At 48.1% G+C, this 18,593-nt stretch overlaps 1 protein-coding gene across 1 annotated transcript in view; it reads left to right on the top strand.

Annotated features, from left to right (window-relative positions):
* OVOL2 (ovo like zinc finger 2) overlaps positions 1–1,099 on the top strand; it is a 36,799-nt gene extending 35,700 nt beyond the window's left edge. Inside the window, exon 6 of the mRNA XM_007960911.3 lies at positions 304–1,099. Coding sequence (XP_007959102.1) covers positions 304–620 — 317 coding nt within the window. The 3' untranslated portion in view covers positions 621–1,099. The remainder of the gene's footprint in view (positions 1–303) is intronic.
* Positions 1,100–18,593: the final 17,494 nt, after the last annotated feature.

Raw genomic sequence — 18,593 nt, 5'->3', positions numbered from 1 at the left:
TTTGCTCACAATAATATGAAAGCATTAAGGTATGCGAGTTGGAATAATAAAAATCTTCCTCCCATAAGCCAGTGGTTTTTGTTTGTTTGTTTTTGGCTTTTTCCCCTATGTTGGCATCTGTTTGTGTTAGGTTTGCTCAGGTGGATGCTATGATTTTTTGTAGACAGTTTTGTCTCCTGCTGTAACCATTGTCCTCATGCTGCCATGAATCCTTGGTCAGGATGATTTTTACTGGCTTCATAGTTGGGTGGTTCTGGCTTGGCCATGACCAATCGATGCTGTTTCTGTCTCTCGTCCTTGCAGGCATTCGTCCCTACAAATGCAACGTCTGCAATAAAGCCTTCACCCAGCGCTGCTCTCTGGAGTCCCACCTGAAGAAGATCCACGGGGTGCAGCAGCAGTACGCCTATAAGCAGCGGCGGGACAAGCTCTACGTCTGTGAGGATTGCGGCTACACGGGCCCCACCCAGGAGGACCTGTACCTTCACGTGAACAGTGCTCACCCGGGCAGCTCGTTTCTCAAAAAGACATCGAAAAAACTGGCAGCCCTTTTGCAGGGCAAGCTGACCTCCGCACACCAGGAGAATATCAGCCTGAGTGAGGAGGAGGAGAGGAAGTGAGGAGAAGGAAGGGGAGGACAGACGTTCACACTGCCACGTATGTCTACGTGGATTTTTGGTTTTCAGCGTCCCCCACCCCGCTGGCTCTTCTTAATTAGAAGTGACCAGTTCACCTCTGTGTCCTTTTGAAACATCAGCAGTAGGGTCCGTTCCAAGGTTGTCAGTTACCGCAGTGACATCAGGCCCTGTAACCTGTGTCCTGTCTGGTGCAGTTGCTCGCATTCACCAAAGTTTGTTTTCCGTGATCCTGATGGCCAAGAACACCGTGTGGGATTTTTTTTTCCCCCCAAGGATTTTCACACATGGAAGGAGAGGTATTTCTTAGAGAGATCATCATTTTATGGTGCCTTGAAATAAAAATACTTCTACTTGAAATGCTGTTTAAGCAAGGAAAATGAATTTTGTTATTCTGAAAGAGTTTACAGAAACTATTTTAATAAATGAAATGTTCTTGTAAAGCTTTTAAAAGCAAAATGGAACATTGACCTACAGCTCTTTGTTCAGGGCTTATTGTGTGATGTTTAATTTCAGGTTATTGAGGTGGGGAGGTTGATTACTTTGTATTAGTTGTGTGGGTTTGAAGAAGCAGAACTTCCTCTCTTTTTGTTTTTGTTCTTGAGACAAGTTCTCACTCTGTCGCCCAGGCTGGAGTGCAGTGGCACGATCATGGCTCACTGCAGCCTTGACCTCCCAGGCTCAGGTAATCCTCCCACTTCAGCCTCCCGAGTAGCTGGGACTACAGGTGTGTGCCACTATGCCCAGCTAATTTTTGTATTTTTTGTAGAGATGGAGTTTTGCTATGTAGTCCAGGCTGAGAAGCAAATCTTGAGTGTTGGGTGGAAGAACAAATGGCCAGTTGGAAAAACCTGCACTGAGGGGCTGGCTCACACAGGCTGGTGGGCAGAGATGCCTGGGGGTGGCATGGCAGGGAACTCAACTCTTGGGTCTCTTTTTATGGGCCTGGTCTCTTTTTCTGCAGAGGTCTTGACTTTCTGCGGTTAGGATGCGCTGGCTGAAGGCTCTTCTCCCTCCCTTGAATGGGCTCTGGGGCCAACCCTGGAGAATGAGGAATGCTGGCTCCTCATTTACAGGCGGGATAACAATGCCAGGAGTTCCCTCAGGGTGTGTGACAGCCCAGTGCAGTGACCTCTGCTACCTCCATCTCCTCACCTTGAAGGCCTGCGTCAGAGCCATGGGAGGCAAGACCCTGATAGGGTAAAACGTGCGCAGCTGGCCATGCAGGGCGGGGGAGGAGGTTTCCTCATCCTGTCTGCCTGTGGGGGTATTTGCCTCAGGCTGGGAGCTGCTGCCTGAATTGAGTAGGAAGTTGAGATCACCTACACCCCAATCACCTACACCCCAGTCACCAACACCCTGATCATCTATATCCCTATCACAGATACTCCAATCACCTACACCCATCATCTACACCCTGATCACCTACACCATGGTCGCCAACACCCCATCACCTACATCCTGATCACCTACACCCTGGTCAGCAACATCCCATCACCTACACTTCAATCACCTTGAACCCGATCACCTACACCCCATCACCTATACCCTGGTCACCTACACCCCGATGACCTACACCCCAATCACTTACACCCCATCACCTACATCCTGATCACCTACACCCTGATCACCAACACCCCATCACCTACACCTCTATCACCTTGACCCCAATCACCTACATCCCATCACCTACACCGTGATCACCTATAACCCATCTCCTACACCACAATCATCTACACTCCATCACCTACACCCTGATCACCTATACCCCAATCACTTATACCCTGGTCACCTACACCCTGATGACCTACACCCCATCACCTATACCCTATCACACCCTGATCACCTATACCCCATCACCTACATATCTATCACCTTGACCCCAATCACCTACATCCCATCACCTACACTCCCATCACCTACAGTTCATCACCTACACCCCATCACCTACACCCCATCACCTATATCCCATCACACCCTGATCACCTACATGCTGATCACCAACACCCCATCACCTACACCTTGATCACCTTGACCCCATCACCTATACCCCATCACCTACACCTCAATCATCTACACCCCATCACCTATACCCTCATCACCTACACCCCATCACCTACACTGTGATCATCTACACCCCGATCACAGATACTCCAATCACTGACACCCCATCACCTACACCATGGTCACCAACACCCCATCACCTACAACCTGATCACCTACACCCTGGTCGCCAACATCCCATCACCTGCACCTCAATCACCTTGACTCCAATCACCTACACCTTGATCATGTACACTCCATCACCTACACCCTGATCGCCAACACCCCATCACCTACACCTCTATCACCTTGACCCCAATCACCTACATCCCATCACCTACACCCTGATGACCTACACCCTCATGACCTACACCCAAATCACCTACACCCCATCACCTACACCCTGATCACCTACACCCCATCACCTACACCCTATCACCTATACCCCATCACACCCTGATCACCTACACCCTGATCACCAACAACCCATCACCTACACCTCGATCACCTTGACCCCCATCACGTATATCCCATCACCTATACCCTCATCACCTACACCCCATCACCTACACCCTGATCATCTACACCCTGGTCACCTACACCCCACCACCTATACCCCATCACTTACACCCTGATCACCTACACCCCGATCACCAACATCCCATCACCTACACCTTGATCATCCATACCCTATTACCTATACCCCAATCTTCTACACCCCATCACCTACATCCTGATCACCTATACCCCAATCACTGCACCCCATCACCTACACCCCATTGTCTTTTTTTGCCCACTCCCTGTCCCCTGGGCACCACCTGGGCCACTTCTTGGTCTAGGGAAACACCCAGATGAGGAGGCACTTGTCTTATTTTCTCTCTCCCTGCTTCCTCCTCTCTTCCCTTTCCCCTCCCTCCTTTCCTTCCACTTTCTTCTCTCCTTTTCTCCCACACTGTGCGCCAGGCGTTATGCCAAGATCTGGACATTTTAAGTGACATATCCTATAGCTTGAGTCAACATTTCTCTTTCAATTCAGTGCTTTTGTTTCAGAAGGAAAGGAAACAAACGCTTTTTGGGCAGTGAGCTAGGTAGCCCTCACTGGGCAGATGTTTTCTGGAAGAATCCTCAGAGCGCCCCTGGGGTCACATCCCTGTTTCCATGAGTAGATGAGGCAACTGCAGAGGCTGTCCTCTGGCGGTCAGAGGCAGAGGCCAGGAATCCTAAGTCTAGTCGTAACACCTCTATTTTCCCTCTCTCTCCTCACCCTCCCTTCAAAAAAGAAAGCAAAGGCCTCAGGCTGGACTGGGACCATGCAGAGGCAGGTATGAGACCAGGGCTGACTAGGGGGTCCTCACCCCTCCAGTGTTTGAACTGGCAAGTTTCAGGAACCATGGGGCCCTGCCCTGCCTCATCTGAAGTTCCGGGTTCCTGGGCTGAGGCTGTGGCACAAAACAGTCTAAATGGCCCCATTCAGGCATCAGCAGCAGCAGCAGGGGTTGAAGCTGGCACTCAAGTGTCACAGGTGCAGCCGCCCAGGACAGCCAGTGCTGAGGCTCAACCCTGACTCCAGAGGGCAGAGTACTAACATTGTGTTCTCTCTTAGTACCTGCTGCCCAGGAAGGCACCACTGGAAGGCGGTTGATTTGCTTTCTCCTTGGTTATCTGGGTCATGTAGACACTAAAGTGAGCATTCTTAGAAAGGAATATCCAAATGACAGGCTGGGGCAGCTGGCCTGTGCCTGTTTTGCACAGGGAATTGTGAACCAGCTAACATTCTCTTTAGGGTCAGGTTTTTATTAAACAGAGCTCTTGGTTGCAAGGGACAGAAACCCAGTGTAAAACAAATTTAGCAGAAAAGGGAATGTAGTAGCTGAAAAGCCTAGGGTTTTTCCAGTTTCAGGGGTGGCCAGATCTGGTGCTTATGTGATGTCATCTTCTCCTACCTCCCTCTCCATCTTTTAGCTCAATTTCCCCCATAGTGACTTCTTTCTCAGGCATGCGCAAATGGAGGCTGGATGGCCACCCACAGCTCTGCACTTCTGCCTCACAGTGCAGTCACTCAGTAGGAGGGTTTCTCTTTCAGGCTAAGATCTTGGGCAGATTTGGCTCTGGGACCCACCCTCAACTAATTACTGTGCCCTGGGAAATGTGCGGCTCTCTTATCCCAGGCCTAAGCCCCTCCCTCCCCTGAACTGAGTGGAGAGAGCCCAGGTCAGCTACACCCCTGGTCTGGGAGCAGTGGGAAAGGGATTCTCCAGCAGAAAATCAGGACGCCATGGCCACAAAAGGAAGTGGATGTTGGGTGGCTATGCTAGTTAAGATAAGGCATGGCTAGGCCGGGTGCGGTGGCTCGCGCCTGTAATCCCAGCACTTTGGGAGGCCAAGGCGGGAGGATCAGTTGAGGTCAGGAGTTTGAAACCAGGCTGACCAACGTGGTGAAACCCCATCTCTACTAAAACTACAAAAATCGGCTGGGCGTGGTGGTGGCATGTGCCTGTAGTCCCAGCTACTCAGGAGGCTGAGGCATGAGAATCGCTTGAACCCGGAAGGCAGAGGTTGCAGTGAGCTGAGATGGTGCCACTGCACTCCAGCCTGGCGACAGAGCAAGACTCCATCTCTAAAACAAAACAAAACAAAAAACCAGATCAGGCACGGCTGCTGTAACAAAGATTCCCAACACACCTACGGCTTAAAGAAGAGAGAGTGTTGTTTCTCATGTTGTTGGAGAGTTCTCCATGCCATCACTTGAGGGCCCAGAGTTTTTCCTTGTGATTATCTGCCATGCCCTAAGATAATGCCATCATATGCGTGGTAGAAGCTGGGTTTCTGTGGGTCTCAGCTGATAGGAGAGTTGTCTTGAAGAAGCAAATCTTGAGTGTTGGGTGGAAGAACAAACAACGGATTGGGAAAACCTGCACTGAGGGTCTCACGCAGGCTGGTGGGCAGAGACACCTGGGGGTGACTTGACAGGGAGCTCAACAATTTGGGCTCTTCTTAAGGCCCTGGTCTCTCCTTTTTTAAATGTATTTTTAGTTCACCCAGAAGTCAATGCTGAGGCAAGGATTAAAGTTCAAGTGGATTTTGTAGGAAGCAATCCCAGAAAGTATCTGCAGGGGATTGGGGAGGTGTGACAGGAAGAAAAGTGCCCATGTGGGGAACAGAATCAAGGAAGTTACTGCTGTGGGTAACTGTGCTTAATGGCCCTGGGCCCTCTGGGAGGCAGTACAGCACACGTCTCCGAGTTATCCCACTGCAGATGCGTAAGACACTGTCCGCAACTTTCCATCCATCATTGGTTGAAGGCTGCTGACATTAGGGCCCTTCCAACTTGCCGTGTGCACTGGCCAAGCATGCTTCCTGTGCCAGGAAAATCTCCGGAGGTTAGCTGTAAGCAACTTTCAGCACATAGACCTAAAAGCTGGCAAAACCCAGCGATGAGATGATGATTGTGTCTGGTACGGGTGTGGAAGGGTCACAGCCCCTACCTGAAGACATTGGCCTGGGTATGGCCCTTCCATTCCCATGCCATAGGGAGAATTTAGTCACATTAACTAGAGGGGTGGAGAAAAGCAGGCGTCTCAGCCACAACACTTCTGTGCAGCAGAATGGGGATGGATTATGGTGGGCGACTGAAAGTCTCTACCATGGCAGGCAAAGCCAACTGACGTCCACTCTAGCCTTTTTTGCTCCCTCCTCCTCCCAACTCTATTTACCTATCCTGCTCTCAGCCAGTTGCTTGGAAATCCAGCCAAAGTGCCCAAAATCATGACTTAGGGTTCTCAGGGTGGCAGCCCTGGAGCCTTGGCTCTGAAGGTGCTGGGGATGGAGACCCATGGGCTATAACTTGTACCGAGTCCACCCAGCACTATCTGCTTTAGGTTGGTGTCAGTTCAGCACCGTGCGGATATGCTGACGCTTGGGCTAGTCAGAAGTGCCTACTGGTCTTTCATTTTAGAGAAAGGGATCTATTTTCAATCAATGTGATTTATTTTGTGAATGTCTTAAGTTGGGTCCTAGAAGCGGAGTCTGAGACGAGGATTCTGGGGTAAGTGATTTATTGAGGGAGGCTCTCAGGAGAAATCAAGAAGGAGGTGAGGGAAGTGAGGTACAGCAGAGGAAGGAACTCAGCGAAGATACAGTGTCGGCTGACGTCCAGCCTGGGCCTGATTCCAGGCACCTCTGGAGTATGAATGGCACGACCGAAGTTGTCCCACCTTGAGGCAAGGGGGCCCGTCATCAGCTATGGGCTATCCCTGGTCAGGGAAGGCATAACCACTGGGCATTTCCAGAAACAGCAATTGTGGGCTGTTTAGTAGTCAGTGCTCTGAGCAGCTGCAGGCTGTCTGTCTGAAGGTCTCCAAGCAGGGGAAGAGAGAAATCACAGGGACAGATTCTTAGGGGTGAAAAAGACTGAGGTCCACAGAATCTGGCTACATCCCTCTGGAACATTTGCATGTTGATAAAGGACTTGCTTTTGGAGCTAAGGAGTGAATCACTTATTGCAAATTACGTGGCATTTTCAGAAGAAATACAATCATATATAAAAATGTACACAAAGGAAAGTCATATCTGCAAATGAGTCCCTTATCTGCCAAGCCTCTACCTTTGTAATTAACCACTGTTATTAGCTCCTCCTATAACTTTCCTGTTTCTTTATCCATATATAAGCAAACATGAATGTGTGTATTCTTGCTGTCCACTGTTTCTTTTTCTTTTAGCATTTTAATTAGCAGATAGCATACTATACATACTGTTTGGCACCTTGCATTTTTCTTTTTTTTTTAATTTTAAATTTTAATTGTTGTGGGTACATAGTAGGTATATATACATTTTTCTTTTAATAGTACATCTAGTAGTTCTTTCCAAAATAGCACAAAACAGTGTTCTCATACAAAAAAATTAGCCAGGCATGGTGGTGTGTACCTGTACTCCCAGCTACTCGGGAGGCTGAGGCAAGAGAATTGCTTGAACCTGGGAGGCAGAGGTTGCAGTGAGCCAAAACTGTCACTGCACTCCAGCCTGGGTGACAGAGTGGGACTCCATCTCAAAAAAAAAAAAAAAAAAAAGTGTTCCTATTCTTCTTTACAGCTATCTGATATTGTATTATACGTATGTGCCATAATTTAGGCTATCAGTCTTCTATTGATAGGCAGTAACATTATTTCCAATGTTTTGCTACTATGGAGAAGGCTATAATGAGTAACTTTATATATATGTCATTTCATACAGGAGCAAATATATCTGTGGGATAAATTCCCAGAAATGCAATGGTTAGAGCTAACAATTTCATACAATTAAGGGTCATTTGTAGTTCCTTCTTCTGTGAACTGCCTTAATGCCCACTGGGGTGTTGGTCTTTTTCTCTGCCTAACTTCTAGGAGTTTTTCCAAAACATATCAGGAAGTTTGGCCCATTATGATGTAAGCTGCTGGTTTTTATAATGTTGATGGATATGGCCCAATTACCCTACCTGGAGGTTGTACTGTTTGTGATGTGTGAGAGTACCCGTGACCTCACCACCCTGCCAGTGTTGTCTTGCCATGGTTTGGGATGTTTGCCAATCTGATATGGAAGAAATAGTTTTTTGGTGTAGTTTTATTTTATATTTTTGTTATATTTGAGAGAGAGTGAATGTTTTTTCATATGATTAAGGGCCATTTGTACAATCTATGTGTGTGGGACTGGTTCCAGGACCCCTACAGATACCAAAATCCACAGATGCTCAAGTCCCTGATATAAAATGGTGTAGTATTGGCTGGTTACCATGGCTCACACCTGTAATTCCAGCCCTTTGGGAGGCCAAGGCAGGCAGATCACTTGAGCTCAGGAGTTCAAGACCAGCTTGGGCAACATGGGAAAATCCTACCTCTACCAAAACGACAAAAAATTTTCCAGGCTGGTGGCAAGGGCCTGTAGTCCCAGCTACTCAGGAGGCTGAGGTGGGAGGATCCCTTGAGCCTGGGAGACAGAGGTTGCAGTGAGCCGAGATCGCTCCACTATACTCCAGCCTGGGTGACAGTAAGACCCCATCTCAAAAAAAAAAAAAAAGTGTAGTATTTGCATATAACCTACACACATCCTTCCATATGTGTGTGTGTGTGTGTGTGTGTGTGTATCCATATATATATATGGATATATAACTTCTAGGAGTTTGGGGGATCTTTTAAAAATATATCAGGAAGTTTGGCCCATTATGATGTAAGTTGCTGGTTTTTATAATGTTGATAGATATGACCCAATTATATATATACACACACGCACACATATATACACACACACACACACATATATACACACACATACACACACATACACACACACATACACACACATATACACACACACACATATATGTGTGTGTTTTTAAAGATGATGTCTCACTATGTGGCCCAGGCTTGTCTCAAACTCCTGAACTCAAGTGATCCTCTCGCCCCAGCCTCCCAAAGTGCTAGGATTACAGGCACAAGCCACCACACCCAGCCCTTCCATGTACTTTAAATCATCTCTAGATTACTTATAATACCTAATACTATGTAAATGCTATATAAATAGTAGTTATGCTTTATTGTTTTTTATTTATATTATTTTTATTAGGTTTTTTTTTCCTTCTTTTTATTTTTTTATTTTTTTTGAGACAGGGTCTTATTCTGTTGTCCAGGCTGGAGTGTAGTGGCACAATCTCGGCTCACTGCCGCCTTGACCTCCCAGGCTCAGGTGATCTTCCTACCTCAGCCTTCTGAGAAGTTGGGACTACAGGCATGTGCCATTATGCCCAGTTAATATTTTGTATAGACAGGGTCTCACTATGTTTCCCAGGCTGGTCTCAAGCAGTCCTCTGACCTCCGCTTCCCAAAGTGCTAGGGTTACAGGCATAAGCCACTGCTCCTGGCCCCAAATATTTTCAACCTGTGGTTGGTTGAATCCACAATGTAGAACTCTTGGATACACAAGGCCGACTTTATAGTCCCGTTTTCTGTGAACTGCCTGCCTGAATGTCCATTTTCCCACTGGGTTTCTGCCTAGCTTGATCTTTTTTTTTCTGCCTAATATCCAGAAGTTTTTTGTTTCTTTGGTTTTTTTGTTTTTGTTTTTGTTTTGAGACAGAGTCTCACTCTGTCACCCAGGCTGGAGTGCAATGGCGTGGTCTTGGCTCACTGCAACCTCCACCTCCCAGGTTCAAGCACTTCTCCTGCCTCAGCCTCCCGAGTAGCTGGGATTACAGGCACTCACCAGCATGCCTGGCTAATTTTTGTATTTTTAGTAGAGACGGAGTTTCACCCTGTTAGCCAGGCTGGTCTCAAACTCCTGACCTCATGATCCGCCTGCCTCGGCCTCCCAAAGTGCTGGGATTACAGGCGTGAGCCACCGCACCTGGCCTGATTTTGCTCATTCTGTTTAGTTGTTGTTGTTGTTTTCGTTACCAAGCAGAAGTTTTTGATTTTTATGTACTTTGAGTTGAACCATTTTTTCTTTCTTCCTTCCTTCCTTTCTTTTCTTTTTTTTTTTTTTTTTCAGTAGAGATGAGGTCTTGCTATGTTGCCCAGGTTGGTCTCGAACTCCTGAGCTGAAGCAGTTGGCCTGCCTCGGCCTCCCAAAGTTCTGAGGTGACAGGTGTGAGCCACCGCACCCGGCCCATCTTTTTCTTTAATGGCTGCTGGAGACTGAGTCGTAGCTAGAAAGGCTTTCCTACTCCAAGGCAACATCAGAATGCTACGGGGCTTTTTTCTAGGACTTGAATGGCTTCATTTTACCATGTATAAATCTTTGATCCGCTTGGACTATTTCCTGGTGTATAGTGGGAGGTATGGATCCAACTTTATCATTTTCCAGATGGCTGACAAGAGATATTTTTTAGCAGGGAGCTGGTCCAAAACACACCAGAGAACACTTTCTTCAGGAAAAGGTCACATGCCTCAGCAGAAGGTGTTGCGAATTATAGTAAGGAGCAGTTTTCTTTAATTAGCAGTTTGCTTTAATTCATTTGTTCAACAAATATTTTTCAAGTGCCCACTGTGTGCTAGGTACTTTTCTAGATACTGAGGCTAGAAAAAATAGACAAAAGTTTCTGCCTTCAAGGAACTCATGTTCTCTTGGTGGGGGGTGTGGGTAGACAATACAGAAGCAAGTAAATACACATTATGTTAGACACTATAGAGAAAAATTAAATGAGGTGTTCTGGGTACTAGGGCTGTGCAACTAAATGGGCCCAAACTTATGGATTCTGTGGGTCAAAAATTTGGACAGGGCCTGGCATAGGGGCACAGGAGCAGCTTTCCCTGCCCCACCATGGCTGCGACCTCAGCTGAAAGACTCAAAGTCCAGGGCCTGGGCTTCATCTGAAGGCCCATTCTCTCATGCACCTGGTAGTTCATGCTGGTGATTGGCTGGGGGCCTCGATTCCTCTCCACACGGACCTCTCCTTATGGTCTTCTCTGTGTGGGCTGGTTTGGGCTCCAAGGACATAGTAGGTTCCAAAGGTGAAGGTCCTAAGAGGAAGAGTCAGGTGGAGGCTGTGTCACAGATCAAGAGCTGGCCTCAAAAGTCCTGCAGCATTGCTTCTGTCACAGTCTGCTTATTAGAAGCCGGTTACGAAAGGCTGGTCCATATTCATGGGGAGAGAAAGAAAACTCTCCTGGCCAGGTGTGGTGGCTCACGCCTGCAATCCCAGCACTTTGGGAGGCCGAGGCAGGTGGATGACTTGAGGCCAGGATTGGAGACCAGCCTGGCCAACATGGTGAAACCCCATCTCTACTAAAAATACAAAACTTAGCTGGGTGTGGTGGCGTGTGCCTGTAATCCTAGCTACTCAGAAGGCTGAGGCATGAGAATTGCAATCTCAGCTCAGCAGTGAGCTGAGATTGCACCACTGCACTCCAGCCTGGGCAACAGAGTGAGACCCTGTCTCAAGAAAAGAAGAAAAAAAGAAAACTCTCTTGATGGGAGGAGTGGTTCTAGAAGAGCTTGTGGGAACATATGCAACTGTAGCCGTAGTTAGAAAATTTAATTTACGACATAAGAGAAGGAGAGCTGGGATGAGGTGGAGGTGATGTTGATAAAGATTGGTGTCATTTTGTTTCAATTTTTTGATACAGGTCTTGGTCTGTTGCCCAGGCTGGAGAGCAGTGGTGCAAACATGGCTCACTGCAGCTTTGAACTCCTGGGCTCAGAGGATCCTCCTGCCTCAGCCTCCCGAGTGGCTAGAACTACAGCTATGCACCACATTGCCCAGTTAATTTGTATGTATTTTTGGAGAGATGGGGTCTTGATATGTTGCCCAGACTGGTCTTGAATTCTTGGCCTCAGGCAATCCTCTTGCCACAGCCTCACAAAGTGCTGTGATTACAGTCATGGGCTGCCATACCTGGCTGATGTCATTTTTGTTGTTGTTAGAACAACTCGGGAAAATAAAATTCCTGTATATTGTTGGACAACATTGTTTCACACACATACCTCAAATAGGCAATAAATAAATAAATAAATAAATAAATAAATAAACAGCAACTCCATAGACGAAAAAGGAAAAAAAAAGAAATCTTTTATCTTTGGCCCTCTTAACCATCTCATATAAACCAACTACTTATTAGTACAGCTAAGTACATACACAAAAAAGTTACTGGAATGCTCGGAATAAGACTGTTTATCTGTTGTCGTTTTTGCTTTTCTTACAAGGTTTTGTTTTTGTCCTTTGAGATTATAATGAACACGGTCACACCACAAGTGAAGTTAGAAGCAGGACAGAGAATGCTCTGAAGGCTGGTTTGGTCATCTGAGATCACTGAAAATGGTTGACCCTAACAATATGTACAAAAATATAAAATGTAAATTAAAAAATACAGACAAATTTCCTTTTCAAAGTATTTTTAAGGAAAAAAGCAGGGTCTTGGGAAGTTTTGGTTCTTTTTCCTCCCCTGTTGCAAATTCTCATGGTTTGGGTTGGGTGGTGGAGAGCACATGTTATCTGCGGGTGGCACTGCCCACAGTGGGCGGGTGGGCAGGCCTCAATACACAAAGGTGACCATATGTAGATTCTGAGACGGGAAGTGGAGGGTGAATAGCTTACCCTCCTAACGTTTCCTTTCTTGCTGTCTAGTCATCCTCATCGGTCTTCTGCTTTTTGGTATCGGCATCGTCATCCTCATCATCTTCAGCTGCCCACTTGCCCTAGCAGACTCAGCTTCCTCGTCTTCATCTCCATCCCCTTCCTCACCATCAATTTCTTCTTCCTCCTCCTCCTTTTCCTCCCCACCTTCTTCCTCTTCTTCATCTACTTCATTGTCAGCCTCCAGCTCCCCATTTTCCTCATTAGCATTCCCATTAGCAGGGGCGTCTGTTCCATTTTCCTCCTCTTCCCCAACTTCCTTCTTCTCCTTTAAGTTCTTGGTGGTGATTTCGGAGCTGGTGTCTACGGCTGTGTCTGACATGGTGGGGCACCCGGGTGATCCCATGCGGGGGATTAAAAAGAAAGTGAGAGTTCAGGGACTCTGGCGATAAAGTGGCTGGAGTCCGCGGCGGCAAAGGTGGCTACGGCGAGCAAGGAGCCAGACAAGGAACAATGTAAAGATGGCTTTTCAGAGCAGCCAGTGGGTGATGTCATTTTTTTATATGGGAGTCAGGGACATGTGACCAGAAAGGAGTGAAAGAGGAAGCCCTGTCGTTATGTGGGAAGCATTCTAGACAGAGGGAAGAGCAAAGTCAAAGGCCAGGCAGAAGTGGGAGTGTGCTTGACTTACCTGGAGAGTGTGAGGACTGGTGTAGCTTACGTGGAGTGGGAAGAGACGGGGAATGTGTGGATGAGATCAGAGCTGTTGCAGGGAACAGATTGCTGTTGTAGGCCATTTTGAAGACTTCAGCTTTTCCTCTGAACGGTCGAGTATTTTCAGCAGAGGAGTAACACGATCTCACTTATTTTTAACGGGCTTACTCTGGCTGCTGTGAAAACAGATTTGGGGGTAAAAGGCAAGTCTAGAAGTGGGGGATCAACTAGGAGGCCATTGCAAAGATAAAGGCAGAACACGATGAATGCTTGGACAAGGATGATAGTGGAGGAGGTGAGAAATGACCGGATGCTGGATGTGTCTGTTAAAATAGAGCTAACTAGATTTGCTCATGGATTGGGTGTGGGTTAATGGATAGACCGTACATCTTATTTGTCTGGGGAAGTTCAGGTTTATATAATGAATTATACAGTCACTCTAGTACTGAGAAAAAGAGAGGAGCCAAGAATGACTCCAGACTCGCATGGTGGCTCACACCAGGAATCCCAGAACTCTGGGAGGCCAAGGCAGGAGGATTACTTGAGGCCGGGAATTTGAGACCAGCCTGGGCAATATAGCAAGACCCCATCTCTACAAAATAGTTTTAAAATTAGCCAAGCACCTGGCACTAACCTGTAGTCCCAGCTACTTGGGAGGCTGAGGCTGTAGGATCGCTTGAGCCCTGGAGTTCGAGTCTAGCCTGGGCAACATATGAGACCCTGTCTCCTGGAAAAAAAAAAAAAGAAAAGAAATAAAAGTGTTGTAAGCATCGTTACAGGTATCGCCTGTTGCCAGGTGGTTTGCTGGCACAGCTTGGAGAGCTGCTGAGGCCCACGGGCTGGCTTGTCCCTGCCGTGCAGCCCTAGATGGCTCTGCTCAGAAACATCGCCCCACTGAACCTACCACATTTGCATTTTGAGTTTTCTGTCCTCCCCTCACTGACAGCTGGCATTTGCCTTCTCGTCCCAGGCCTTTCCTCCTTTAATCCAGGGCTCACCAGGCTATGACTGCTTGATAACTGACTTATCGAGTATACCAGGATCATGGGTGAATGAGGGTCTGTCCTGTGACTGTCAGTCATGGCGTGGGCTACTTTGAAGGCTTTTTTTTTCTTCTTCATTTTCCGTGGATAATTGCTTCCTTGAAAGCAACTTTTGGATAAGTTGAGTGGAACTATAAAAATTACTTTGTTGGCCAGGCACAGTGGCTCACGCCTGTAATCTCAGGACTTTGGGAGGCCGAGGTGGGCGGATCACGAGGTCAGGAGATGGAGACCATCCTGGCTAACGCGGTGAAACCCTGTCCCTACTAAAAATACAAAAATTAGCCAGGCATGGTAGCGGGCTCCTGTAGTCCCAGCTACTCTGGAGGCTGAGGCAGGAGAATGGCGTGAATCCAGCAGGCGGAGCTTGCAGTGAGCCGAGATCGCGCCACTGCACTCCAGCCTGGACGACAGAGCGAGACTGTCTCTTAAAAAATATATATATAAAAAAATTATTTTGTTGTTGCATTAATTCAGTCATGCAGTTTTTGCTAGAGGCCCCATATAGTGTTAGCACCAGCTGGGGTTACAGAGATGGGCTGGTTAGTTCATTGGTACAACAAATACTATTTAATGGTTGTGAGCCTATGGATGAAACAGACAGACTCCCTGTCTGTTTCAAGTTTACATTCTAGAGTGAGAGGGTAAACAAGACAATAGGGACATCAGCAAAATATCAGGCATGCAGTGGCGCTGAGTGCCACAGAGAGATCATTAGGCAGAGAGGCAGTTGGAGGGTGCTGCAGTTGAAACAGGGCCATTCTGGGCAGCATGCAAACCTGGCAGTGGGGACGGGGCAGGGATCTGTCCCCAGCTTCAGAACCCACCAGTTGTGAATCACGGCAGGTCCAGTGCTTCTCATCCCACTAGGAATAACTCCTGAATCCCTCTCCGTGGCCTGTGGCCGGGACAGTCTGGCCCCTGGCTGCCCCCTGGCCTCGTCGCTTATCTCTCCTCTCTGCTGTTTAGCTCCCGCCACAGTGGCCTGTTTCTTTCCTTGCTGCTCCCGCAGCACAGCCCTGACTCAGGAGCCTTTGTGTGTCCCCTCAGCACTGCAGGGCCCACTCTTTCCTCTGTCCTGGTCTCTGCTCAGCCGGTACACGGTCAGGGAGGCCTGGGTGGTTAGCCCTCGAGGAGCCAGGCCTCCCAGCACCCCTCCCTTGTGTAGCCTCCTCCCACACGGGATCTCAGCCGGTACTTGCTTTAACTAACAGGACGTGGCAGGTGTGATGCCCTGACAATTCCAGGCCTAAGCCTTGACACAGCCTGGCAGCTTCTGCTTCTGAATTTCAGGAGCCCTGAGCTGTCATGTAAAGAAGTCTGGCTGCCTTGCTGGAAAGGTCACATGGAGAGACCACGTGAGAGGCCACACAGACAGGCCTCATAGAGAGAGAAAGGTGTTGAGACCACCTGGAGAGGGATCCCAGTTGACCAAACACCCCCACTGAGCCCAACCCCCCAGTCATCCCTGCCAGGACACCAAACATGTGAGTGAGCCATCCTGGCCGTTCCAGCCTGGCCAAGCACCAGTGGACTGTTGCTGCAGAGAGAATCTGCATAGAATAAAAGAACCCCCGAGCTGAGCCCAGTTAGTCCACAGAATCATGAGAGATAAGCAGATGATTGTCATTTTGAATCACTTAGTCTTGAGGTGGCTTAGCATGCAGCAAGAGATGACCGGAACACCTTCCCTGGCCACCCAAACTCAAATTGCATTTTCTTTCCTCTGCTTTTCTTCTCCTCCTCCTCCTCCTCCTTCTTCTTCTTCCTCTTCTTTTTTTTTGAGACAGGATCTGGCCCTGTTGCCTAGGCTAGAGTGCAGTGGTACAATATTGGCTCACTGCAACCTCCACCTCCTAGGTTCAAACCATTCTCCTGCCTCACTCTCCCAAAGAGTTGGGACTACAGGCATCCGCCACCACACCCGGCTAATTTTTATAGTTTTAGTAGAGGCAGGGTTTTGCCGTGTTGGCCGGGCTGGTCTCGAACTCCTGACCTCAGGTGATCCACCTGCCTTGGCCTCCCAAAGTGCTAGGATTACAGGTGTGAGCCACCACACCTGGCCCCTGTGCTTTTCTTCACACTTAAAATCTCCTGACATTTATACATGTATTTGTTTACTGTCCAGTCCTTCCACTGGTCTGTAATCTTGATGAGGTGGGGAATTTTGTTGAATTTGCTCACTTTCTTCCTGGAGCTCAAGACAGTGCCTAGATCAACACAGGCACTCAATATATTTGTAGAATGAATGTATAAGTATCCATGGCAGGCGTGGTGGCTCACACCTATAATCTCAGCACTTTTGGAGGCCAAAGCAGGTGGATCATTTGAGCCCAGGAGTATGAGAACAGCCTGGGCAACATAGGGAGACCTTCTCTCTAAAATAAATTAAAAAAAAAAAATAGGCCAGGCATGGTAGCTCACGCCTGTAATCCCAGCACTTTGGGAGACAGAAGCGGGCAGATCACAAGGTCAGGAGTTCGAGACCATCCTGCCTAACATGGTGACACCCCGTCTCTACTAAAAATACAAAAAAATTAGATGGGCGTGGTGGCGGGCACTTGTAGTCCCAGCTACTGGGAAGGCTGAGGCAGGAGAATGGTGTGAACCCGGGAGGCGGAGCTTGCAGTGAGCCGAGATCACACCACTGCACTCCAGCCTTCCAGCCTGGGCAACAGAGTGAGACTCCATATCAAAAAAAAAAAAAAAAAAAAAAAGTTGACCACCCTGGCCAACAAAGTGAAACCCCATCTCTACTAAAAATACAAAAGATTAGCTGGGCGTGGTGGCGCAAGCCTGTAATCCCAGCTGGTTTGGGGAGGCTGAGACAGGAGAATCACTTGGACTGGGGAGGCGGAGGTTGCAGTGAGCTGAAATCAACCCATTGCACTCCAGCCTGGGTGACAGAGTGAGAAAAAGAGAAAAAGAAATTTAAATAATAAATAAATATCCAGTCTTCTAAGATCCAAACAGTCCTGCTTTTAGAATGACCCCTTTTCTCTGAGAAAGCAAAACAGAACAAAATACCCAATCGCCAGCTCATAAGGGCACACACTGTTCTGCGAGGTACATCCTGCAACTGGCTTCAGGCATGAAAATCCACACATTTTTCTTGAACTACACCATGGAAGATTGATTGGAAAACGAACTGATGAACATTTAAAAATAAACGACTTTAAACAAACTGAGTTCTATGTTTGGACAATCCCCTCTGTTCTGGGAGGAAGGGGTGAAGAGCGCCCAGGGTGGAGGGCCCTGCTCCAGCTGCCCCCGAGTCCCAGGGCCCCCTCCCTGCAGCCTTTGCCACCTACCAATTCCCCCTCGAGAGGCCTCCTGAGCTCTGGGAGTCTGGCCTTCTACGCAAAGGGGCAGATTTGTGTCACCACCACCGTCCACACAGTTGCTATTTTGGTTCTCTCCCTTGTTCTGTCAGCCTGACATTTCCCCAGCCGATTCCAAGCCCAGTGTACCATTTTAGCTGACGTGGGTGAGCGTTTCGTGGGGACAGCAGATGGATGGAATGACAAATAGCAGGATGGTGGGGACAGCTGAGAAGTGCTTTTTCCTGTGTCGGATCTGTTGGCTGTGCACGTGCCCCGACGTAGTCTAGACACACTGTGGGGGCAGCGCGTGTGCCAGGGCCCAGCCAGCGCGCGGGCTTCCATTTCTTTCTTTGCTGTTAATCATGCCCATCCACACAGCCAATCAGCCAACTAGCCAGTTGTCTCCGTTTGAGATCCACCAGAAGCAGACCCCAAGATAGTAGTTTCTTTGACCCAGGAAGCGTGAGACGGTAGAGGGAAAGTGAGACTGGAAGAGAAGGAGGAGTGGTTATGAGCAGTCACTGCTGTGGACAGCCAGGGCGCAGTGCTGCTGGGTCCGGCCAGGTGACTGTGCAGAAACTGCCCCAGGGTTGTCCCGTGCTGGGCTATTCATCCACTAACTGCTTAAGTGTTGCCCCAGGGTGTTAACTCCACAGAATTTTGGCCTGACCTGCACCCAGACAAAACCCACAGGCAGAAATTCTCAGGTTCTTAGTAAGAAGCCATCATTTGGAACAGCAAGTGCTGAAGGTATGGTCATTTGTAACACTGACCTGTGCATCTGCCACATACCAGG

The sequence above is a fragment of the Chlorocebus sabaeus genome, chromosome 2 (assembly GCF_047675955.1).
Source record: "Chlorocebus sabaeus isolate Y175 chromosome 2, mChlSab1.0.hap1, whole genome shotgun sequence".
NCBI lineage: Eukaryota > Metazoa > Chordata > Mammalia > Primates > Cercopithecidae > Chlorocebus > Chlorocebus sabaeus.
Note: the sequence above shows the minus strand (reverse complement) of the source record. Positions and strands in the feature narration are given on the sequence as shown.